The 25,735-nt window shown below is 51.3% G+C and overlaps 2 protein-coding genes and 1 pseudogene across 2 annotated transcripts; 1 reads left to right on the forward strand and 2 right to left on the reverse strand.

The window, feature by feature from the left end:
* Window positions 1–87: 87 nt before the first annotated feature.
* S1pr4 (sphingosine-1-phosphate receptor 4) lies at window positions 88–1,453 on the reverse strand. Its single transcript, XM_021175282.2, has one exon. It carries the CDS (start codon window positions 1,422–1,424, stop codon window positions 264–266), a length of 1,161 nt encoding a protein of 386 aa, XP_021030941.1. The 5' UTR covers window positions 1,425–1,453; the 3' UTR covers window positions 88–263.
* A 2,782-nt stretch (window positions 1,454–4,235) lies between these two features.
* Gna15 (G protein subunit alpha 15) lies at window positions 4,236–25,405 on the reverse strand. The gene is made up of 7 exons (XM_021174631.2): window positions 24,980–25,405; window positions 16,193–16,377; window positions 14,361–14,515; window positions 13,947–14,075; window positions 11,123–11,252; window positions 9,752–9,905; window positions 4,236–5,001 (listed from the first exon to the last, which is right to left on the reverse strand). Exons 1-7 carry the CDS (start codon window positions 25,122–25,124, stop codon window positions 4,775–4,777), a joined length of 1,125 nt encoding a protein of 374 aa, XP_021030290.1. The 5' UTR covers window positions 25,125–25,405; the 3' UTR covers window positions 4,236–4,774.
* LOC110303384 (large ribosomal subunit protein eL43 pseudogene) lies at window positions 6,346–6,654 on the forward strand (annotated as a pseudogene).
* Window positions 25,406–25,735: the final 330 nt, after the last annotated feature.

Consider the following 25,735-nt stretch of genomic DNA (forward strand, 5'->3'; position numbering starts at 1 on the left):
ACCATAAAGCTCTGTCCTATCCATGGCCTCGGACATGGCACATCCCCTTTGCTGTCTGCGGGGCGTGCGGGGCGCGGGGGGGGGGGGCTTCAAGGCCCAGACTCACTGGCTCTGGCCACTCTCTGCCAAACATTCAATTTTGTGGAAGGAACCCGGGGCTTGCTGGCATGTTCTCAGTCACCATCAGGCAAGGTTCTTGTGTCCTGTCCCTTCTCACCTCGTCTGGGAGGGCCTGCTCAGTGGGCAACTGGCTGGTCCAAGCTCTATGTGCTGCGGACACTGGAAATGCTGGACAGCGGCTCTCTCATCCTGAAGCTGAGTGACCGAGAAGTCCGAAAACTGTCCCTGGGCCTCAGGGAGCTGTCAGTGGTGGATGCACCAGAGTGGGCCTCGGTGATCCGGGTCAGGCAGTCTCCTGGACCTCGCAGGCCTAGCCAGAGACAGCCGCAGCATAGGAAGGCCAGCACAGCGTGCTGCACCTCACGGCTGCGGAAGGAGTAGATGAGAGGATTAATGGCTGAGTTGAACACGGCCAGGGCCAGGATCCAGTCCATGCCACGCAGGTACTCCTGGGCCCAGACATTAGAACCAAAGATGTCAGCCAGGAGCAGGCCAAACAGGGGACCCCAGCATACCACGAAGGCCACCAAGATCATCAGCACGGTGTTGAGTAGCCTGCGGGACTTGCGGCGGGCCGGAGGACGTGGAGACTTCTGCCCATTGGCTCGGACCACTCTAAAGATGGCCCCGTAGAGGCTCAGGATAGCCACTAGGATGAGGGCGAAGACCACCACACAAAAGAGCACATAGCCCTTGGAGTAGAGGGGTAGCAGGCTGGAGCAGCGCGGGAAGGCACACACACAGTTCCAGCCCAGCAGGGGCAGCAGGCCCAGGATAGCTGCCAGTAGCCAGCACAGACCGATGCAGCCATACACACGGCTGGTCTTGGTGGCCCCACTCTCAGCCACCCGCACCATGGTGGCAAAGCGCTCGCCGGCTGTGAAGAGCAGACTGAAGGTGGATGCGGCCAGGGCCATGAAGAGCAGGCCCTCGCGCAGGAACCAGTGCACGGGTGACAGCTGGAAGGTACGAGTCCCCGACAGCAGCACGTTGACCACGTAGGCCAGGCCTGTGAGCAGGTCGCTCAGTGTGATGTTCAGCAGGCAGTAGTACACCCAGCGGCGCGACCGCATGTAGATGGCGATGGCGGCCAGCACCATGGCGTTCTCCAGCACCACCAGGCAGCCCGCGGCCACCGACGGCCCCCTCAGCATCCCTAGCCCTCCACCGTCCTCAGAGCCCCCACGGCTGGCCAGCCTGCCGCTGTGATTGTAGTGCAGGACAATGAGGAGGCTGTGGCCGCTGGCTGCCAGCTGGTGGCAGGACTCTGGGGTCACCAGCGTGGACCAGGTACTGATGTTCATGGCCTCCCCCGGGGACAGACTGAGAGAGGCCTCCGCAGGGTGGAGTCACAGCCTGGCCTGGGTTTCCTGTTGTTTGAAATTTCCTGTTATGCTCAAGGTGCCCCAGAGTGGGTGGGGGTGAGGCCAGGGCAGGGAGGGGCATCCTGAGCAACCGTCGGTGTGACTCTGAGGGCTCTGAGCTAGAGAGCATGATCTCTCATGGCACCCCACCCGGGACCAAATTTCCCTCCTTGGATGGGAGGCAAGCACTAGATGGGGAGTCACTACTGGACAATGGGCACAGCCTGGCATCCAAGATCCCTCTGCCCATCCCCTTGTGCCCAACTGTTCCAACTGTATGCTTATATATACAGCAGGTGCCTAATAAGTGTTTGTCAACTGTACACAGAAAGCATGCCATAGGCAGAGGCAGGCAGATTTCTGAGTTCGAGGCCAGCCTGGTCTACAGAGTGAGTTCCAGGACAGCCAGGGCTACACAGAGAAACCCTGTCTTGACAAAAAAAAAAAAAAAAAGGAAAAGACAGAATGTCATAAATGTTTGTCACTTGTATACACCAGCCAAGCCTTAATCAATATCATCCAAACACATCAAGTACCACTCATGCATAACAGGTGCTTAATATCTTTTTAGAATTTTTGTTACATTTATTGATTGACTGTGTGTGTCCTGTCATGTGCTGGGGTCAGAGGGAAACTCACAGGAGGCCATTCTCCCCTTCTACCACGTCGGTCCTTAGCCCCAAACTCGGGGTGTCAAGCTTTGCCTCAGGCACCTTTATCCCTGAACTGTTCACTGGTGCTTAATCAGTGTTTGCTGTGTGTACACAAAAGGTGCTTAAAAAATATGTGTCACATGGTGTAGCAGCACATGCCTTTAGTATCAGTTCTTGGAAGGCAGAGGCAGGAGGACCTCTGTAAGTTCCAGGCCAGCCTGGGCTACAGAATAAAGACACCCTGTCTTAAAAAAAAAAAAAAAAAAAAAAAAAAAAAAAAAAAAAAAACCAACTAGCTAACTAACTAATAATAATAATAATAATAATAATAAATATGTGCCACCAATACATAGTAGGTGCTTAAAATCACCTATTAAAGAAAAAGTCATCTGCACACACCAGGCGCTTAACAAGATTTTGTTGCCTGTACCAGGGGTGCTTCATAGTGCTTGTCAACACACAGCAAACAGCAGGTGCCTAATCAATGTGCAAGGACACCTGCAGCTCCCCTGGCAGTGCCGACTCAGCTTCAGTCAATTGTTCTGTGCTTTGACCCCAGCCTCAACCCCTTCCCTGCACTGAGCCCCAACCCCCAGCCTCAGCCCTTTCCCTGCACTGAGCCCCAATCCCAGCCTCAGCCCCTTCCTGCACTGAGCCCCAATCCCAGCCTCAGCCCCTTCCTGCACTGAGCCCCAATCCTACCTGAGCACAGCGCTTGCTCTGTGCCATGACCCTGAAGAGACTTGATGTCAGACAGTGCACAAACTCTGGCCAGGGCCCCTCTGCACTGACTCCCCAAGCCTCTACCCTATACTGAGCCTTGATCCCAGAATTAATCCTGAACCTGAATAACATAGTCACAGACACAACATAGTGCTGACACCCACCCACCTGGTTCCAAGCTAAAGGCCAACTCCAGCCAAGCCCATGACTGGGCCTCATGCACTGAGTTCAAGTGAGCACTGGGGTTCAGTATGAAGGAGGACTGAGCACAGCACCCCAGAATGAGTGCAGACAGAACAGTCACCTACAGCCTGCTATGAAAGCTGATGTGGTATGAAGCAGGCACCATAACAGAACAGAAGATTACAAACACTTGACCTCCACAGCAGGCACCTAGTCAGTCTCAAGAACAGTTCTCACCGGGCGTGGTGGCACACACCTTTAATCCCAGCACTTGGGAGGCAGAGGCAGGCAGATTTCTGAGTTCGAGGCCAGCCTGGTCTACAAAGTGAGTTCCAGGACAGCCAGAGCTACACAGAGAAACCCTGTCTCGAAAAATAAAAACAACAGCAACAACAACAACAAAAACCCCAAAAATCCAAAAAAGAGCTCTCAGCTCTTTGAGTATGTAGCCAAGCCAGGCAAGCACCATCTCCCTGCCCCAAATGCACCCTGAAGACAGCACCGGGGCCCTTGTACAAGACAATACTCTGGGATGCTTCAGGTAGCTGCAAAAATGTTGGCAGGCACAAAACAACAGTAGAGTCCAGCTTAGAATTCCTAAGACTCTGGCTGCCATCCCCAGCACCCAGACCAAGCCACCATTCTGTGTCTCAGAGTGAAGTACTATGCAGCAGTGTAAAGAGATATGTCCAAGGAAGCTGGAGGGAGTTCAGTTAGTAAAGTGCAGCTGACTCTGCATCTGGCTTCCCCTGAGAAGAGTCAGATCTCTAACTCCAGTGCTTGGAAGGCATGGGCGGGTTGTGGGGTGACTGGGTGACAGGGACACAAAACACAAGCGCAGATGACTCAGCTCTATACCCTCATCTCCTGTGATGTCTTCTTCAGTCGCTCCCTGGGTCTCTCACCGAACCTGGGGTTTATTGATGAGCAGGGCAGTTGCCAACTCCTGCATTTTACCCTCTGAGCCACTCCAACCCCCTACTCCATTCTCTGCCTAGATTTGACATTGTCTCTGTGAGTCAATACCCTGGCCCTGGCCCCTGCCTGGCTCACAGTGAGAACACTAAGCTGTAATTTAGGACATGAAACTTGCAATCCTCCTGCCTCAGCGCCTGAGAGCTGAGATATTTCTCTCTTCCTCAGTTCCCTGATTGTTTGTTTTTAAATTACATTTATTTATCTGTGTGGGTAGGTGTGTCACCGCCATGCACGCCTGAGGAGATAGAGAACTTCTCCTAGGACTTGGCTCCCTCTGTCCACTGAGCAGGTCCTGAAGTCCAGTTGTCAGGCTTGGTGGCAAGGCGCTCTTACCAGCCATCTTGCCGACCTCGGTTTCCCCTTTGGTAAGATGGAATGGTCCCCACAGGAAGACGTGAACAGGGCCCCTGGGAAGTCACAAGGTCCCGGACAGTTCTATCCGGTTTTGTTTGTTTTTTGTTTTTTGAAACAGGGTCCTGGAACTCACAGAGATCCTCCTGCTTCTGCCTCCGGAGCGCTGGGGTTAAAGACCCGGCTCATGTCCTTTCTCCAACAACTAGAAGAAGGGCCAGGGAATAAATTACAGGGGAGCTGGGCTTGGGGGCCCGGTAGGGAGCAGGGACTCACTCCCTGTGGGCTGGCTTCCCCACTTGGCAGCTCCCGGACCTGCAGTTCCACGAGCGGCCACCAGGGGGAGGTATGTCCTCGCCACGACCGCGTCGCGCACCGACGTCCCGCTTGGGGTTCCTTGCGTCACAGCAGGTTGATCTCGTCCAGGTACCGGGCCAGCACCGAGTCCCGCACGTCCTTGAACACGCTGCGGACGCTTTGTGTGTCCGTGGCACAGGTGAAGTGTGCGAAAAAGCGGCGCGCGCGGGAGCCTTTCCTGCCACCGTCCTGGGGCTCTGCGCAGCTCGCGTACACGCGCGCGTACATGTCCAAGATGAAGCTCTTGGCGGCCTCTGCGTCTCGCCGGGGTCCTGCAGAGAAGGAATGGGGTCGGGTGGGCTCCTTTTTATAGCCCAGGCTGGCCTCAAGCTCCCTAGATAGCCCGGGATCACCCTGGTTTCCCTAAATAGCCCAGGCTGCCCTCCAGGTCAGTCTGTAGCCCTGGCTGACTTTGAACTCTTGATCTCCTCAGAGCGGGCTGATGGGTGAGCGGCATCAAGCCGGGTTTGTGTGGTGCTGGGGATTCAACTCAGGTCTTTGTGACAGCTCTGGGGATCCTTCATTAGGCAGGGATGGGAGTGCAGAGCCACTCAGGCCATCCTTACTGAAGACAGGCACCATGTGTGTCAGTCCCTGAAATGGCGCTGTCAAGCTCAGCTTGAGGACTCAAGCGCTAAGATGGGCGAGGCCGCCCGCAGTGGGAACTCTGTGGGCTCGAATCCTGCTTCCAGGGCAAAGACAATGGCTCAGAGGATAAGAGTGCTTGCTGCCAAGCCTGAGAACCTGAGTTCGAATCCCTAGCATTCAGGAAAAACAGGAGTGTGCCTATGCATGTGCCTATAAGGTCAGTTCTGGGAGTAGGGGTATGGAAGCAGGGACTCCGGAAGGAGGCAAACATGGACAGAGTAGGACTCAGGCAACCTCCACCTGTCCCATGCCTGCTTCAATTCCTCCCTGGCTCAACTGCCAGCCAGTGGCTGCCCCTCTCTGTGCCTCGATTTCTCCATCTCTGCAATGGGCACATTCTGCTCTATGGACTTGCTTTCTTTTTCCTTTGTGTTACTTTCTCTGTGTGTGGTTGGGGGTGCATGGATGTGTGTACACTCAGGTGCAGGGCAGAGAGATGCCTTGACTGTGGTTCTTTTCTGAGTCAGAGCCTCACGGAACTTGGAGCTCACTGATTGGCAGTCTACCTGGTGATGCCAGAGGGATCCTCCTGGATCTGCCCAACACCATGCCAACTGAACTATTTGTGCTGCTGGGGATTTGAACCCAGGTCCCTATGCTTGCATGTGCCACACCCTTTATTCACTGAGCCAAGAGCAATGTCTCTTCAGATTCAAGGTTTCAATCTTTTGTTTCCCTATGGCAGGGTTTCTCTGTGTAGTCCTGGCTTTTCTGGAACTCACACTTTAGACCAGGCTGGTCTTGAACTCACAGATCCTCCTTCATCTGTCTACTGAGTGCTGGGATAAAAGGTGTGTGCCACCACTCCCTGAGTTTAATTTGTTTCCTGGCAATATTGGGAATAGAAACCAGGGTCTCTCATTTGCTAGGCAAGCACCCTGCTGTTGAGCCACATCCTTAGGTATTTTTAGACTTTTAAAGCAAATAACTAGGGAAAAATTGTGGGCTTGGGCTTTGTTTCCAGTGACATGGCTAAATGCACCAAGAAGATAGGGATTGTCAGAAATACGGGACCTGCTATGGTGCCTCCCTCCGGAAAATGGTGAAGAAAATTGAAATCAGCCAGCACGCCAAGTACACTTGCTCCTTCTGTGGCAAGACCAAGATGAAGAGACGAGCCATCGGCATCTGGCACTGAGTTTCCTGCATGAAAACAGTGGCCAGCGGGTGCCTGGACCCACAACACCACCTCTGCAGTCACAGTGAAGTCTGCCATCAGAAGACCGAAGGAACTGAAAGACCATAGAAGCCCTAACGTCTGAGACTCACCTAGCCTGCAATAAATGGGTTAATTTACGTAACAAAAAAAGAAAGAAAGAGAAAGAGAGAGAAAGAAAGAGAGGAAGGAAGGAAGGAAGGAAAGAAAGAAAAGAAAAGAAAAAGAAAAAATTGTCAGAGAACACAAAACAGGGGAGGAAATGGCAGCGGTAAATAAGGTTTTTGGATCTGTCCATGGTGTTTGAATGAGCGCTGTCCTCCACAGGCTGATGTGTTGAAATGCTTGGTACCCAGTTGGTGGACCTGTTTGGGGAGGATGAGGAGGTATGGCCTTGTTGGAGGGGGTGTGGCCTAGTTGTAAGGGTGTGGCTCTATTTTAGGAGGTGTGGTCTTGTGTGGGCGTGGTCTTTTGTAGGGGTGTGGCCTAGTTGGAAGAGGTGTGTCACTGGGGATTCCAAGACAATCAGTTGCCAGGATTCGTCTCCTCTCTCTGCCTGCTTCTGACAGTCACTCTGGGTGTGGAGCTCTCCAATACTGCTCAGCGCTGTGCTTGTCCTCTTCCCGCCATGATGGTTACAGACTAACCCTCTGAGTTTCGGAGGTAAACGAACCAGTGATAAAACACTTCCTTTACCCGAGTTGCTGTGGTCATGGAATAGACCAGTGACTGAGGCACTGTGCCAGCCCGATGGTGTAAACAGTCCTTCCAAAACACCCATTTCCTCCGCCCAGCCTCTTGAGGCCACAGCCTGGTTCTTGAGATGTCTCAGCTAAGACAGGGCTGGGAGTCACCTTCACATCTGTACACGAGTCAGCCAGCCGTAGGGGATGGGGCAGCATAGCAGGAGTTTTAGAAGCTATCAGCTGCAATAAAGCCAGTGTCAAATTCCCATAACAGAGGTCATCAGAGTTGAATGTGAGTGACATTTGACCTGGCGTCAAGCATGGACTGTAGACTGGGCCACAGCTAAGGGGGCTGAGGCAAAAGTCTCCCTCAGACTCTTATCTGCCCAGCATTGTAGATCATTGCCTGATTCCCAGTGGGTGTTTCATGCTCACCAGTTTTGGATCTCAGATCTCCTAGGTTGGCAGGAAACTCAGTTCTGTTGGTTTAGGGCCCTGGTCACTGTCCTTTGTCCCAGCAGCCACAAGATGTGAGAGAGCTTGGCTCCAAGATGGCCGGCGCTGCCTCCTCCTGCCCTCCACAGTTAGGTAGAGCAGCTTCCCCCAGTGTTAAACCTGCCTCAGTCAACCGACTGTGATGGATGTGATCCAAACATCCCTGAGAGGCAGTCTCCACCTAGGCAAAAGTCTGGCCACCCTGAGTCACCACTGTGACAGAGCTGGAATGGACATCAAATGTCCAGAATGGGGGAAGACAGCAAGCCCCGGTCAGTGCACGCAGCACAGGGCAGCTGGGAGATGGCACTCAGTATCTCTGGTCCCAGCCACCAACCAGTCTTAACCTCACTCAGCTCATCCCAAATCCCTGACCTGGGCATCTGTGACCCCAGTGCACAGGAGGAAGATCTGAGTTCTAGGCCAGCCTGGTCTACAGAATTACAGAATTGAAGGCTAGTCAGAGCTATGCAGTGAGACCCTACCTCAAAAAGGGGGAGAGAGGGAGAGGGAGAGAGAGAGAGAGAGAGAGAGAGAGAGAGAGAGAGAGAGAGAGAGAGAGAGAGAGAGAGAGAGAGAGAAAGAGAACCAAATTCTGGAACATGAGACCTTCCTTGAGCCAGGCAAACCAGCTGGTTCAAGCCGGGATGGTGTCCTCAGCAACAGAGAGAGGATCCTTCTAGCACTGTGTGTTCCCAGGGCTCCAAATGCTACGTCCCTTCCAAGACGGATCTGAGGGAGAGCAGACAGCAGTCCCCACCTAGCTGCTTCAGCCTGCCTTGCTTTGTGGGAGGTGAGTTTTCAATATTATTTATGTTTGTCATACATTTCTACACCAATATGCAGCTGAGTGTGGGTAGTCATGGTGCACACCTTTAATCCCAACATTTGGGGGCAGAGGCAGGCAGATCTCTGAATTTGAGGCCAGCCTGGTCTACAGACTGAAGTCCAGTACAGCCAGGGCTACAGAGAAACCCTGTCTCAGAAAAACAACAACAACAACAACAACAACAACAACAACAACAACAAAAACCCAAAAAACAAAAACAAAAAAGGTTACACAAAAAAGAAAGGTTACACAAATGAGATAAAATACAGACGTTACGGGGCTCAGCAGTTAAGAGCACTGACTGCTCTTCCAGAGGTCCTGACTTCAATTCCCAGCAACCACATGGTTGCTCACAACCATTTGTAATGGGATCCAAAGCACTCTTGTAGTGTGTCTGAAGACAGCAAGAGTGTACTCATATAAATAAAAATAAAAACATCTTTTTAAAAAATAGAGATGTTGCTGAAAAAGGAGTGATGGAGCTATGACAACTATAGTATAGGATAAGTGAGAGAGGATTGGCCCCTAGACAGAGAAGCTGGATTTAAATCTCCCAATGAAGGGCTAGGGGTGTGGTCGGTGGGTGGAACCCCATTTAAGATCTTCCAGTGCGGTGGGGGAGGCTGGGGGCGTGGTCAGGGTGGCACCCCACCTAGAATCCCCCAGTGAGGGGACTGGGGGTGTGTGTGGGTGGAGCCCTGCCTAGAATCCCCCAGTGATGGGGCTGGGGGCGTGGTCAAGGTAGAACCACTGCCCATCATGTTCAAGGTCATGCAGTTCCACCCCTGTCTCAAACACAGAAACAGATTTTGTTTTTTGTTTTTGCTTTTTCAAGACAGGTTTTCTCTGTGTAGCCCTGGCTGTCCTGGAACTCACTCTGTAGACCAGGCTGGCCTCGAACTCAAAAATTTGCCTGCCTCTGACTCCCAAGTGCTGGAATTAAAGGCATGCACCACCACCGCCCGGCCAGAAACAGATTTTTATAGAATCTTTTCTCATTCAATGGCATGTGCTAAGAGCATCGTCTTAATTTCCATTCCAGAGAGGGAGAAACTGAAGCCCATGAGGTCTATCAGAAGGTACAGAAGAGTTCCATTCTCTTTGAAGCTTTTGCTGACTCCTCGTAAGGGCTGAGCCTTGGAGAAGGTTCTCCCCCGGGGAGCTACTTTTGGAAGGTGAAGGATATAGAATGTTGTGGAACAACTCACCCTGGAAGCTGGGGAAGTATGTGGCCAGGTGGGAGGTGTGGATCTTATCTTCCAGGATGTCCGTCTTGTTGAGGAAGAGGATGACGGAGGTGCTCTTGAACCAGGGCAGCTCTAGGATTGTGCTGAACAGAGCGAGACTCTCTTCCATGCGGTTCTGGGTGGGGACAGAGGGGGTGGTGACCCTAGCAGGATATGCTCACCCACGGGATGATATCCTCACCCACTTAGGTCTCTGGGTATGAAGGGGAGACCCTGTGTGCACAACATCGTGTGGTGAGCTACACCCTTCTGAAATAGGCATCTGATTGGATGCTAGAATTCAAGAACACCTGAATAGAGGTTAGATGTGACTGGCCAGGTGAAGACACACGTCATCAGAGCCGTCAAATCCTGGGACTGTGAAGGTGGGACACACAGGCTGAGCTCCTACAGCCAAGGACACCAGACACTGAGAGGAACCTGGGACTCAGAGGGGGTTAGCTCCTTCCACACCCTGACCTCACGCTCCCAACTCCCAAAACTAAACAAGAACAGGGCATGTCTGTGTTTTAGACTGAGCTGCTCTGTTTGGTCACGGTGGCCACAGGACCTCACTATATCCTAGATAGCTGCCAAGATCCATTAATCTCACGGAGGCCAAGCCAGAGAGCCAGGAATGTGAGCAAACTGAGTGTGTGAGTGTGTGTGTATATGCGTGTGTGTGTAAATGTGTGTCTCTCTGTGTGTATGTGTATGTGAATGAGTGTGTATGGTGTATGTGAGTTTGTGTGTGTGTGGTGTATGTGTGTATGTGAGTGTGTGTCTATGTGTGTGAGTGTATGTGAGTGTGAATATGTGAGTGTATATGTATGTGAGTATGTCTGTGCATGATTATGTGTGTGTATGAGAGTTTGTGTGTGGGACTGTGTGTTAGTGTGGTGTATGTGTGTATGTGAGTGTGTGAGTGTATAGTGTGTGTCTCTGTGTATAAATGTGTGTGAGTATGCGTGTATGTGAGTGTGTATGTGCAGGGGTCAGGGAGGGAGGTGTGGGGTATATTGAACCATCCTTGCAATGGGGACACCAAACCACTCTCCTAAGAGCTGTTTTCCATGTTGAGCCACACCGTGGCCATCCAGCAACAGGACTGAGAGCTGCCTGACCCCTAGAGGTTGTGTCCCACTGTGTGACTTGAGATATAATTTGGCCACAGCTGTGCACTGGTATGACTGAAGCTTCTCCTGGTGAGGTCAGCAGAGGATGGGAACCCCATGGGTGCTGAGGTGGATTTGAGGACAAAAGATGGAGGGTTAGGATTAAAGCCGCCATGGGATCTCACTGGACATTCCTCCACCCCCAAAGGCATTGCTCCTGTGGCCACAGCTCCCTCACCTCCTGATCATTCTCCTCTAGGCACTGGTCATACTCGCTCAGGGAGGCCAGGTAGATGAGGGCAATCACGTTCTCGAAACAGTGGATCCATTTCCTACGTTCTGACCTCTGGCCACCAACATCCACGATGCTGAAGAGAAACGAGAAGACCCACCATTGAGAGGTCACATGACCCAGTAGGTCCTTGCTCACTGGCATATACAGCCGTACCAGAATCATAAGGTCTATTGTGATCAGATCAAAGAACAGACTGCACAGCTGTTTCGCCTGCTGTATGCTGCTCACATTATGGAAGGAAGCTGAGGCAGGAGGGTTGCCATAAGTGTGTGAGTGACCTACAGAGCAAGAATAAAGCCAGCCTGAGCTACAAAATGAGATTCCTTCTCTCTCTTCCTGCCCCCCGCCCCTCATACACACAGGTAAACCTCAGGGCTGAGGAGTTTGGCTTTGTGGCTAAATTGCTTGTTAGGCATGCAATGAGGTGTGATTTTTGGATTCCTAGCATGAAATTGTAATCACAGCAATGGGAAGGAGGCTGAGACTGGAGGATTCTGGGGATGGCTGAGGAGGTTGAGCTCTAGGTTCAGTGAGAGACCCCATCCCATGAAACTAAGGTCTGAGTCGATGTTCACACACATACACACAGAGAAATCACAGGAAGGTTCTTCATTCACTCAGGCCAACATGTGCTTTAAGACATAAGATCAATGTTAGTTACACTAGAGCTGGAGAGATGGCTGAGTTGCTCCCTTAGAGGACCTGGGTTCAATTCCCAGCACCCACATGGGGGTCACAACCATCTCCATCTTCAGCTCCAAGGGATCTGGCGACATCTTCTGGCCTCTTCAGCCACCTGCACTCACATGCACAATCCTAGCCCATGCAATTAAAATTTTAGTTAATTAACCAGTATTGGCTACATGTAAGGCATAAGGATATTTGAGTTTGGGGCACAGGGCCTGACAGAAGGCTGTGGTTCTGTTCACACTTCCTCAGGCTCAGTTTTCCCATCAGTAGAATGGGCCACTGTGTCCCCTGCTGGTTCTCCTCTGTGGCCAAAGAAGAACAAGAAGAGCACACCCTCCCTTCCTCCACCACAACAAAAGCATGGACGTCACCCTTCCTGTGGCTTCTCAGAAACTGGGTCACTGATATGGATCTCAGTGTCACCTTCCCGAGTAGAGCTGTAACTGAGTGTACACGGCTCGAGCAAACTCTTCAGAGAGAAGAGAGAAGCTGAGACAAGCTTAGCGGCTGAACTCGAGAGAGTTCCTCCATTTCCACATGTGAGGCGTTACCGTCACACATTGCAAAGACTCACAAGCAGTGTCATGCAAAAGCAGGACCAAGCCGGTGGGGCATGGTGGGGCATGGTGGGGCATGGTGGGGCATGGTGGGGCATGGTGGGGCATGGTGGGGCATGGTGGGGCATGGTGGGGCATGGTGGGGCATGGTGGGGCATGCCTTTAACCCCAGCACTCATGAGACAGGAGCAGGAATATTTCTCTTAGTTTGAGACCAACCTGAGCTATGTAGAGAAAATCTGTCTCAAAAAGAAAAAAAAGTGGGACACGAAGATAGACAGGCCTGGTGACAGACTTTGATATCCCTGTCCCAAACTGCACCCTAGGTCACAGAGGGTCATCAGACATTTGTGAGTTTCTGTGCCAGACCACAGTGTTCAAGCAGTTCTCAAAGAAAGGTCATGTGTCAGCTCTGGTTCCCATCTGATTCCAACTGGAAACCGTTCCTCAGCACATGCAAATCATGTGCAATACATGCCCCCCCAACTATCCATCCACCCACCCACACATCCATCCATCATCCATCAATGCATCCATTATTCCACTCATGCACACATCCATCCATCCACCCATCCATCCATCTATGCATCCACCCACCCACCCACCCACCCATCCACCCACCCACCCACCCATCCACCTACCCATCCATCCATCCATCCATCCATGCATCCACCCACCCACCCACCCACCCACCCATCCACCTACCCATCCATCCACCCATCCACCCATCCACCCATCCACCCATCCACCCATCCACCCCCCTTCTGTTCCTCTGTTTTCCCTCCCATGGCTACCACCATGTTTCCCAGCAATGTTCTGCCTCTGGCTCTCTGTGGATCTCAGCCCATCAGTGGCAAACCCTGGGGATCACCTCGTTTGGATGGTGTGAGATCTATTCCAAAGTACTTGGAAAATCCAGACTAAGCTCCCCCAGGAATGTGCTGTGACTGTTGTAACTCAGCATCCCCCTGCTCCCATCCTTAGCCACTCTCTTACTGGTGGCCCTAGCAGCAATCCCATAGTCCTCTCTCCCTATATTCTTCTTCATCCCTGCCATTGACTCCCATCTCTTGGGTCACCCTGACTACCTGCCTCTACCATTTAAATGGGGTTCCTTAACTTCTTTCTCTCCTTTAGTGTCCTCACTACTAGTGGCCTCTTTGCCTGCACTCTCCCCTGGATGTCAAGTACTCCAGGATTCACTCTACATTCCCTCAGCCCAGAGCCATCCCTCCATCCCTGTGATGACCATGCAATCTGTCCTCACTACCCCAGCGGCATCCTTTTGAGCACTAGAACTAAAGAACTTCTGTTCATTCTCCAACACCATAACAATGCCCATTCTCCAGGAATATCTGCTGTCCAGTTGTGGCACCTCATTCTGTCCATCAAGGTCTCAGGCTAGCCCACATAGCGCATAGAGGGGTCAATGTCGGGCTTTTCCTTCCGTGAAGGACAGGACCAGAAAACTCAGCTCCTATACAAGGACTCTCCAGGCCAGGCCTCTGTTTAGTGCTCACCGCAGTTTGGTTTTCTTCACGGAGAAGCAGTACTCATTGATGCCTGTGGTGGGCATGCGACTGCGCAGCACGTCTTGTGCAGTGGGGATGTAGCTGTCCTCTGATATGCGCTCCAGGTGTGACAGGTAACTGTGGAGGGAGACTTTGTGAAGAGGAAGCTGGGTGGAGTCTTTTCTGTGCTCCCTGTCCACCCTGGCTCCTTCTCTCTCTGGCTCCACATTCTGAGACTCTGCCCCAACTCCGGCCACACCCCTTGCAGAGCACTTCTCTCCCTGGGCCCCTCCCTTCCTCTGCGTGTCCCTTCCGTGGCCACACCCCGAGGCCAGGCCCCTGAGACCTTGCCCACGTGAACATTGGCCCCGTATCCCTGTGCTCAGACCCCATGACCCCTCCGCCCACAAATCCTAGACTCACTACACCGCGGAGTCCAGAAGGTGGAATTCACGCCTTCGCTCGTAGCATGCACGGATGCCCGCATCCCGCCACAGGTACTGCATGGCCACTGCATATGGCTTCTCGAATGTGCTCACTTTATAGGGGTCCTGGGTCATCACTAGGCTGGCGTGCTGCTGTGGAGGGACAGGTGAGAGGTTCGGGCAACCTGTGGGAACTGCAGGCCCCACCCCCACCCCTAAAACACACCCTTCTCTCCCCTTTTTCCATCCTGGTGCCATTTTGACAGATCCTATAGGGTTAACTGGCCCAGCATCCCTTCATCCGTGGGTCTACACAGGAAAGGCAGCCTTTGAGAGGTGGTACTAGGGAACTCCTATTCATCCTTCAGTGCCCTTACTTACACAAATACCCCCTCCTCTAGTAAGACCTCTTCCAGAGCTCTGCTGTCTCACTCTCGACTCCTCCAAGGAAAAGTCCTGACCCCAGATGGGCTGGAGGTATCACACCGCATGAGGCTTCCACCAGTGAAGTAAGACACTGTGGTTGTCCCCACTTTATGGAGTGGGACAGAGAGAAAAGCAAGGGTTTCTGGGGAGGGGAAGGCAGAAATCTCTGCCAGATCCTGCTGTCTCTGCTCCGTCTCTCAGACACTTGCCTTCCTCACACCACACCCCCGCCCAATGTACTGCACACACTGTGCCTACATTCACACTCATGTGTTCACACATACAGATGTGCACTTTCTTTGTGTTGTGTGTGTGCATCTCTGTATGTGTATAGGCAGGAGGTACAAGCGGGCAAACCTTTTCCCTCCGGACCCTGGGGACCCAGGCAGTCAGAGGGATCTTGAAGACAAGTCTCCTGTTCTCCCTTCAGGGCTTGGGGTGCAAGAGCGCGCCAGCTGAGCCTGCGACTATTTTCACCCCCACCCCCCCATGGAGGACTGGGACCACACCAGAGTACCCAGCCACTTCCTGGCACCTGGTGATTGCAATTGGTCCTTAATGTGGCCTCTAGGAAGGACTGGAGTCTTAGAGCTGAGGTAGACCAGGGGCAGGACCCATCCCTGCTGGGTCCCTACCTCCCTGAGGCTTGTTAGGGGAAAGGGATACCCACACCCCTCAGCATGCTCTGTAAGGTGACCCAAGAAACTCTCTGAAACCCCAGAGATCTCTAGCAGATGGTGTCTCTGTCCTCTGGCACCTTGGGAAGGAGAGAGAGTTCCTCATGTGTCCACACAGGTGGGGATTTTATTAACACTGTCATGAGGGTGTCATGGGGCTGGGGAATATGTGGGTGACCAGAATGGCTAGGAATGCTCCATGTTCCTGAGGGCCTGTCAGAAAGCTTGTGAGCTGTGAGCTGGACATTGCAACCCCAAAATTCACACCGTGAAGCAGGGTCCCTGAGGTCTCAGCACGCCACGGTGTTTGGAGGTGGAGCCATGAAAACAACTTCATCAGGCTGTCCTAAGCCAATGGCACTGAGACCTTAGAAAAGGGAAAATGGGGTCTGGGGAGTTGGCTCAATGGGTAAAGTGTTTGCTATGCAGTCAACCTGAATTCCACCCCACAGCAATCAGTTCACAAGTGTAACCCTAGCTCTGGGGATCCAGCGGCCTCTTCTGGCCCCTATGGGAACTGCACTCACATGCACAGACACAATTTAAAGTAAAATAAATAGTAAAAGAAAGAGAGAGAGAAAGAAACAAGTCAACTATCTTAGTAAACTCACTTCCAGCATAAGGGGAACCCGACTGGCGGATCTTTGGATGTTCCTGGGATCCATGCTGGAAAGTGCTTTCCATCCAGCTCTGGAAATGTTAAATAGTTCAGGGGACTGGGTCTCACCTTGCTGTCAGGCCTGCTGAAGGGGATCTGCAGCCGGTCCATCGCATCAATCATGGCCTGCATGGAGACGAAGATGTTCTGGTAGATGAGCAGCCGGAAGGCTCTGCGGTCCTCCTCCGAGTAGCCCACACCGTGAATGATGCGCATCTGTTTGATGAACGTGCTCTTCCCGCTCTCACCAGGCCCTGGGGACAACAGCGTGCTTAGATGGAAGGACTCACCGGTATACACATGGTGCTCATGGTAAACACAGTGCCCACAGAGCCTGTGGCGCCCACAGCAGCCACAGTGCCCATAGTACCCATAGAGACCCCTGTCCCTGCAGCAACCACAGTGCACCCAATGTCCATGGCACACACGGTGATCACGGTGCACGCAGAGCCCACAGAACCTCGGGATGCTCAGTGTGGACCAGCACGTTAGTTACTCCTCTCCTTGCTGTGACAAAATGCCCAGCAGAGCTGCTTCAGAGAGGAGGGTCGTGTGGCCTATGGCCTCGGAGCACAGCCCCCCCCGGGGCAGGAGCAGTGTCGACTGCTCACCTCTCATCCAGTCTGTGGGCTCTTCACCCTCAGCTACAGACATTTACACAACTCCTGTCAAGCCTGGCCAGAGGCTGACCTGATCTAGATTTTTTTCCTTACAGTGGGGGTGGGACTGAGAAGATTCTGGGCCAGGCCAGCTGACCATCACTATGAAGCAACATGGGTCCTCGTCCTCGCCAGGGTTTCTATTGCTGAGATGACGCACCATGACCAAAAGCAAGTTGGGGAGGGAAGCGTTTGTTTGGCTTACACTTCCACATCACAGTCCATCATCAAAAGAAGTCAGGACAGGAACCCACACAGTGCAGGAACCTGCAGGCCACCTTTGTGAGTTTGAGTCCAACCTTGTCTCCATTGTGAGTTTGGGGCCAGTCTGGGCTACATAGAAAAATGGTGTCTAACCCAGACACTATTGCATATGTCAGCAAGATTTTGATGAAGGGACCCTGGTATAGCTGTCTCATATGAGGCTATGCCAGTGCCTGGCAAATACAGAAGTGGATGCTCACAGTCAGCTATAAGATGGAACACAGGGCCCCCAATGGAGAAGCTAGAGAAAGCACCCAAGGAGCTAAAGGGGTCTGCAACCCTATAGGTGGAACAACAATATGAACTAACCAGTACCCCCCTAGAGCTCGTGTCTCTAGCTGCATATGGAGCAGAAGATGACCTAGTTGGCCATCACTGGGAAGAGAGGCCCCTTGGTATTGCAAACTTTATATGCCTCAATACAGGGGAATGCCAAGGCCAAGAAGTGGGAGTGGGTGGGTAGGGGAGCAGGGCATGGGGAAGGTATAGGGAACTTTCAGGATAGCATTTGAAATTTGAAATGTATATAAAGAAAATATCTAATAAAAAAAAGAAAAAAGAAGAAAAAAGAAAAATGGTGTCTAAAGAAAGAAAGAAAGAGAGAGAGAGAAAAAAAGAAGAAAGGTGGTAACATAGAGAAGACATGCCTGCCATCAGCCTCTGACTTCAACATGAACCCCTGCCCCCAGCACACACAAGTACACAGAAGCCCAAGTACAAATATAGAAGGAAATCAAAATGACAAAGTTTGGCAGTGGGGGAGGGGTGTCTCACGTCATATCTCCTTGTTCATTGCATTCTGTGGCTGAGTTGTATGCTGAATAGAACACAGAGACTCACACAGGCAAGGCAGATACAGTTGAGCTATGTGCCTGGCTACCAATAAAGTTTTAGCAGAACCTGGCACATGGGTTTGCTTTTGTGCTGTAAGGCAACAATAAGAACTGGACCTGTGGGCTGGAGAGATGGTCCAGAGGTCCTGAGTTCAAATCCCAGCAACTACATCGTAGCTCACAACCATCTGTAATGAGACCTGACACCCTCTTCTGGTGTGTCTGAAGACAGCGACAGTGTACTTACATATAATAAATAAATAAATCTTAAAAAAAAAAGAAAGAAAAGAAAAGAAAAAATAAAAAAGAAGAAGAGGGGCTGGAGAGATGGCTCAGCGGTTAAGAGCACCCAACTGCTCTTCCGAAGGTCTGAAGTTCAAATCCCAGCAACCACATGGTGGCTCACAACCATCCATAATGAGATCTGATTCCCTCTTCTGGAGTGTCTGAAGACAGCTACAGTGTACTTACATATAATAAAAATAAGTAAATCTTTAAAAAAGAAGAAGAAGAAGAAGAAGAAGAAGAAGAAGAAGAAGAAGAAGAAGAAGAAGAAGAAGAAGAAGAAGAAGAACTGAAGCTGTGAATGGTCCTGCCAGCAGGGTTGGAAACACCCATTTACCTACAGCCAGGTCCAGTAGTATTGAAACCACTCAAGTGCTTTTATAATATTCTGCTTTGCCACACCCATTTCAGGAAGAGGATATTTTAGGACAAGTCTCTCAGGTTTATTTATTTTATTTTACATGTTTGTGTGTTGCCTGCATGTGTGTCTTTGTCACCTGTATGCAATGCCCGTGCTGTTCCAAGAGGGCTTTGGCTTCCCTGAAATTGGAGTTGCAGACAATTGTGAGCTATCTGTGGTTGGTGGGGCTTCAACCGTCCCCCATCCTGAGGTGGTGTCCACTTTCTCATCTACAAAATGGACCAAAGCAACAAACCTGCTGTGGTAGAAACCAAGAGGCTAGCCCCAGCTGGTTACCTGTGCATCCCCTGGGCACAACGCACACAGCCTTTCCCAGGAAGGGAAGTGGAGTCCGACTGCATGAGACTCCCCAGGATGAGGGTCAGGGACGCACGCAGAAGGAACTGAGAAAAGTTACAAGAACAGAAAGAGGAACAAGGCTCAGGGCTCACCTGCCGTGTGTGTGGTTCTGTGTTTCGTCTCCAATACCACATAAACCTGGCACAGAGGCCCAAGCCTATCATTCCAGCCTCAGAGATGGGGACAGGAGGATTAGTGTTCACAGCCATCCTCTGTTACATAGTAAATTTAAAACCAGCCTGGGCTACACGAGATTAGTGGCTAAGAAAAAAGGGGGGCGAGAGAGTAACGGACTTGGGCCATGTGGACCTTCTGGGGACAGGAGCCTCAGTGGACTGGGAGGCAGCCAGCGCTATTGTCTGTAAATCTGAGGGTCACATGGACAGGACAGGTAGAAGCAGGGCTCCTCTCTGAGACTCAGTTCCCCAGGTATTCAGAAATTCTCTGTTATTAGTGATATTTACAGGAAGACAAGGGCGCTGCTGTGAGGCATAGAGGAAGCTGTGCGTGAGCGGCGTGGAGCTGAGGCTGAAGATACTGGAAAGGGGCGTTTCCTCAATAGGGTTTGAACCTGGATCCTCCCACACACTAAGCAGGGCTCCACCCTGACCACGCCCCCAGGGCATTGCTAGGGATTCTAGGTGGGACTCCACCACTGAGCCATGCCCCTAGCCTTCTGTTTACTCTTCAGATAGGGTCTCACTATGTTCCAAGAATGGCCCGGGGGCTGGAGAGATGGCTCAGTGGGTAAGAGCACCCGACTGCTCTTCCGAAGGTCCAGAGTTCAAATCCCAGCAACCACATGGTGGCTCACAACCATCCGTACTGAGATCTGACGCCCTCTTCTGGTGCATCTGAAGACAGCTACAGTGTACTTACATATAATAATAAATAAATAAATCTTTAAAAAAAAAAAAAAAAAAAAAGAATGGCCCGGAACTCACAAACCGTTTCCTTGCTCAGCACTCCAAGAAGCCTGGGTCATAAGTGTGAGCCACTGATCCAGTTGACTCGTACGTTATGATGTGCCCATGTCCCCGTACCCAGGTTGAGTAATGATGATGATAACATATGTGTTCCCTTTGTTACGGTCTCCTGAGATCTTGGCTGAGACACTGCATGTCTTTTCCCAGTCGTCACAGACGACCAGAATTTATGCAATTTCTAAGAAGACACAAGGACTCGGAAAGGTCGTGATACCAGGCGTCGGCCTCCACAATCAACCTCCACCACTGATGTCTGTGAGGTTTCTAGGGATGCTGTGGGACCGGACAACAGGGTATGGACATGTCCTGTGGCCTCCTTGTCATTCCTAAATCCTCACAACCCACTTCTGACTGAAGGGCAAAGAACAGTTACAAGCGCCACACACACACACTTTATTATAGTTCAATGACTTGAGTTTTTAAATTCTGCTATTAATTTGTTTTTTCATTTCATTTTCTGTATATGGCATTTTGCCTCTCTGTCTGTGCAATTGCATGCAGTATCTGCAGAGGCCAGAAGGGGTGCCAGGTTCCCTGCAACTGGAGTCAAAACAGGTGGTTGTGAGCCCATGTCAGGGGCTGGGAAGCGAGAGCTTGGTCCTCTGTAAGAGCAACTGGTGCTGTAACCGCTGAGCCGTGTCTCCAGCCCCAGTGATATTACTTCCCTCCCATAGTGGCATATGGTGGTCAACACTCCAGATACTGGCACAGGAGGATTGGTACTTTAAAGTCACCTTAAGCAACATGGCAAAAAATAAATAAAATAAAATAAAATAAAAGATAGAGCTTGGGAATTGGAGGTGAACCTCAGTGCTCCCAGCACCAGCTGCTCCCGAGAGGACGGATGTTTGGTCCCAACACCCACACAGCAGCTCACAACAATTTGTGGCTCCAGTCCCAGGGGATCTTACCCTGTCCTCAGACCCTTCAGGTACTGCTTGTACATGCTGCATATATATACAGACAAACACCCAGACATATAAAATAAAAATAAAATAACCCTTTTTAAAAGTTAGTTAAGCTGGGCATGGTGGCATATGCCTTTAGTCCCAGGTCTTGGGAGGCAGAGGCAGGTGGATCTCTGTGAGTTTGAGGACAGCCTGGTCTACAGAGTAAGTTCCAGGTCAGCCAGGTCTACACAGATAAACTGTTAAGAAAAACCAAAAGAAGTCAGTTAAAACAATACAGTCTGGGCCAGCCATGGTGGGACACGCCTTTAATCATAGCAGTCTGGGAGTTAGAGATAGGGCAATCCTGGGACTGTTTGTCAGGCCCCAGGGAATCCATGAAGCTCCCTGGAGAAAGATGCAGTCACAAAACAAGGGGGCAAAGGACCAAAGCCCTGTGTGGACTGTGACCTCCATGCACAAGACAGAAACACCAGGAACAGCCTGTGATGGATCACTGTTGAAGTTCCGAAGACCACAGAGGCCAACGGACCTCTGGGCACGTTGTGGTACTTATCTCTTTCCAGAAACTTCCACAAGGGGTTTGGCTGTGGCAACAGCTCTCTCCACCTGGCCAGGCTGCCCAACTCAGACAGGAAGTGTCTGCTTCCTTCTGGAGAAGGCAGGAGGAAGTGCAACTAAGCTGTGGACAGCAATGTGGGGTTAGTCATGCTCAACTTGGGTGGCATGAGGACCCAGCATTTCACTCACACCCCCAGGAAACTGTGAGGAGCCCATACCACATCTGGGTATGGTTCAGATTAGCTGTAGACCCCAGACAAATCCTGACAGCTCCCCATGTCTAAGTCTCCATAGTTGTCATTGAGTCCTGGGCAGAAGCACACAAAGAATGCAAGATTGTGGAACTAAACCATGAGCAGTGTGGCTTCAGGCAAGTTGCTTCACCTCTCTGGGCTTGTTCAGCAAAGGCAACTCTTATGCCTTCATTTTGACTTTTTTGCTCTTGGTAACACTGCTAGCTGCTTCATTCTTAGCACAGACGTGTCCCTCTCAACCCCACCCAGGCTCGCCCCAGCCAGCTTCCTCAAAATCCCTGCCTACTCCAGGAAAGAAACTGTATGCTTTTGGATTCAATTCCCGTTTTCAAATGGACTGAAAAGTATCCACAAAGAAGCGATAGTCAAGGTCTGCAGTGAAAATCCCTGAAACCTTGTCACTGTTCAGAGGACACACAAACACCTGTCCAGCTGACGTGGGAGTAGGTGAAAGGGTATGCTAAGAGAGAACAATGTCTACTGTGAAGCCTTAAGAGAAAGTCAGGGAAAGACTGGGAAAGACTGAGGAGAATCTGTCCAGAAAATGGACTAATTCATTCCTTCATCCACACATAGACATCAACCTGCTCACCCACCCCTGCACCATGCATCCATTTATCCACATATAAACACATAAACTGAAATATCTACCTACCTACCCATCTTTCTGTCAATTCACCCATCCACCCACCCACCTATTCACATATCCATCTGTGCATCTGTCTGTCTGTCTGTCTGTCCGTCCGTCCATCCATCCATCCATCCATCCATCTATTCACACACCTATCTGTGCATCTGTCTGTGCATCTGTCTGTCTGTCTATCCATGCACATATCCACCAATATATCCACCTATTCACATACCCATCTGTGCATCTGTCTGTCTTTCTATCCATCCACATATCCATCCATCCATCCATCCATCCACCCATCCACGCACCCACCCACCCATACATCCACCTATTCACACACCCATCTGTGTTTGTCTGTCTGTCTATTCATCCACACATCCACTCATCCATCCATCCACCCACCCACCTACCCATCCAAGTATCCATCCACCCATCCATCCATCCATCCATCCATCCATCCATCCATCCATCCATCTATCCATCCACCCCTCTGTCCATCCATCCATCTATCCATTCACCCTTCTACCCAATCATCCATCCATCCATCCACTCATCAATCCTTGCATCTATCTGTCTGTCTATCCATTCACCCATCCACATCCATCCATCCACCCAACCATCCATGCTTCACTGTGTGTTTACTGAGCTTCATCCATGTGCGTTCTCCTGCATGAAGAAGACAGACTCAACCCCTGCCCTTTTGTTGTCTGCTGTGTAATTAGAGACACAATTAGTTAAGTAAGTAGAGGACTTTGGATACAGATCTAATAATGAGGCAGGAGACTATCTGGGAATTGGTGATTTGGATAGCCAGACACCAGTGTTGTCCTAAGAGCTAAGCCCTGTGCTCAGACTGCCATGGAGCAAAGAGCCGGGCCTTGCAATGTTCAGGATACAGAGGCTGAGAGCTCAGGGGAAGCAAGTGCAAAGGCCCTGTGGTGGAGCCACTGATGTTGGGGCATCCCAGAAATACGACTGAAGTGACAAGACACAGGCAGAGGGAGAAGGAGAACTGGCTTACATGACACAGATCCAGTCAGTGCAAACCCGGACTCAGGAAGAGAGGCTCAGACAGTGTGCTGTTCTTACAAGCTGTCCATTTCTCGTTCTGTTACTGGAGGCATAGATGCAAGGCCTCACTGGCACCATGTAAATGCTCCCCAAAGATACTGTCCGTAGCCCCTTACTGGGGGATTCTAGGAGGGGGCTCCACCCCTGAGCAGTACTCCCAGGACACAGAATGCACACCTCTGAACTATCCGTCGTATGATGGGGAAGGTGTGTTGTGGCATGCATGTGGAAGTCAGAGGCCCGTTTTGGTGAGTCTCTTTTCTCTTTTCATCTTTGTCAGTTCAGGCTTTGAACCCAGGTTTGCAGGTCTGTCTGTTCAGCAAGCCCCTCTCCCCCCTCTCCTCCTCTCCCCCTCTTCCCTTCTCCCCCTCTTCTCCCTCTCATCTGATCTCCCTCAAAAATTCAAACCCTTCATTCAAACCTTCTTGGGCTCCGATGAATTCTTTATCAAAGCAACTAAACATTGAAAGACAAGAGAATTAGACGATTCTCTGAGTGGAGCCAGGAAACCAAATGTGTGATGGAGAACTTTGAGGAAGAGATGTGGGGGTTCCCATCTGAGGGGTGAAGTTAGGATAGAATGTGGCTTTGTGCTATATCAGAATTATTTTAAAAGGAAGAAAATTTTCCCCTTTCAGAAATAGGAATTAAAAAGCACATATTGAGCTCTAATTATTTCATCCACTTATGGACCTTATGTTGTTCCTCAAAGAAGATGTCATTCTTTGATGAGGTCATCATCATCATCACTATCACCACCACCATCTTCTTCTTCATCTTCATCACCATCATCATCATCAGACTGGGTCTCAGTATGTAGCTCAGGTGGTTTTGAACTCATGGCAATTCTGATATCTCAGTTATCCAAGTGCTAGGATTACCAGTGTGAAAAACTATGCCTAGCTTTTAGTTCTAAAACAGGGAGTCTTTTGGCCCAGGCTAGCCTCAAACTCTTGTAGCTCAGTGTGACCCTGAACCCATGATTTTCCTGCCTCTATCTCCGCAATGCTTGGTGACACATTTGTACCTCCTGTGTCTGGCTCATGTGGCCTTGGGATGGAAACCAAGCTCTCCCTGATGCTCAGGGATCTTCCTGCCTGCTGAGCCCCAGTTCCTGTTCTGCCCCTCCCCACTTTTATCGATTTCCGATACAATGTTTCACATGGTCCAATCTGGCCTCTAATTCACAACCTTCCGGCCTCAGTGTCCCAAGGAATGAAGGATTTGATTGAAAGGAATGAAGCATTTTGGTCAGTTCAAGAGTTTAGAATTTTGAGTGAATGAATGAATGAATCTACTGATGCTCATAAGCCCAGAACAAAGCCCTTGGTGACCATGACCGCGTGACCAGCAGCTTGGAGTCCTGGCTCAGGCAGTCGGAGGAAGAGACTTAGGCCCTCCCTGAGCCAGCCTGAAGCTCACCTTCATTCCCTTCCCGTGACACATACGGGTGTGTTTATGTGGCAGCGCCCGCCAGGGCCACCTCCCCACAGCCAGATGCACGACTCAGCCGCGAATGAGAGACTCAGCTTCTTGAAGCTTTGCTCTCCCCATCTAGAAAATGGGTCTGCAAGCAAGTTCCTGCTGCCTCCAGAGCCATTGGCCCTGCCCGCTCTCGGCCCCTGTGCTGCATTCCACACTCACCCAACAGCAGGAGTTTCAATTCCTCGCGCTCTTGTTTTTTCTGTTCTAACAAAATCCTGTTGATCTCCTGGTCGATTCTGGCGGCAGTCTTCTCCTCCTCCGTCAGGCACCAGGGACAGCAGCCCCAAGTCAGGGACCGGGCCATGGTGGGCGCTTCACAGACCACCAGGTGACATCACAGGGCCTGCAGAGTCCCAACTGTGGGACTCTTTCTTCTCCGGATGGAGTGGAGGTGGGGGTGGAGGTCACCCCAGGGCCCTCCGTGTCCCTGCCTAGGGCCTGTGGGAGCCCAGGCAAGGGCTTCAAGAGGCCTGGGTGCTGGAAACAGGGCGGGGACCTGGGTGCTGCCTCCCGCCCCCTCCAACTTGCCCAGACCTGGCCCTGCCCGCCAGACAGGTCGGTGGTGGAAGCTCCAGCAGATGAGGAGGGAGGGGTGGCTGCCTTCTGGGAGCACAGTCCTCGAGGTGTCTAACTTGAGCCTCCTTCCTCCTTCCCTAGGAGGGTGGCCTCACCCCTGGGCTTCTGACACTGCTGGCCCCAGCTACCCCCTCCTCTGGGCCAAATAGGAAGCGACCAGTGGGCACAGCTATTGCTCAGGGCTGATTTCAGAACTGCTAAGGCGGGAGGGAAGTCTGTGCTTCCGTGTCTGTCTGGCCTTCCTCAGCACACACTCACCAGTTTGACAGCTGAGGAGACTTAGGCATGGAGTAAAGGCATTGCCTTCCCCAAGACCCATGGAGGAGGCAGAGGGTCATG

Source organism: Mus caroli, unplaced genomic scaffold (genome assembly GCF_978045245.1).
Source record: "Mus caroli unplaced genomic scaffold, Mus_caroli_1 scaffold_9, whole genome shotgun sequence".
In the NCBI taxonomy this organism is placed as follows: domain Eukaryota; kingdom Metazoa; phylum Chordata; class Mammalia; order Rodentia; family Muridae; genus Mus; species Mus caroli.

Excerpts from the sequence above, each read along its gene's own strand:
- S1pr4 (XM_021175282.2), bottom strand. The coding sequence starts at position 1,424 with ATGAACATCAGTACCTGGTCCACGCTGGTGACCCCAGAGTCCTGCCAC.
- Gna15 (XM_021174631.2), bottom strand. The coding sequence starts at position 25,124 with ATGGCCCGGTCCCTGACTTGGGGCTGCTGTCCCTGGTGCCTGACGGAG. Across the intron at positions 14,516-16,192 it reads TCAGCAGGCCTGACAGCAAG|CAGCACGCCAGCCTAGTGAT; the intron begins GTGAGACCCAGT and ends GTCCCTCCACAG. Across the intron at positions 11,253-13,946 it reads GTGAAGAAAACCAAACTGCG|CATCGTGGATGTTGGTGGCC; the intron begins GTGAGCACTAAA and ends GTTTCTCTTCAG.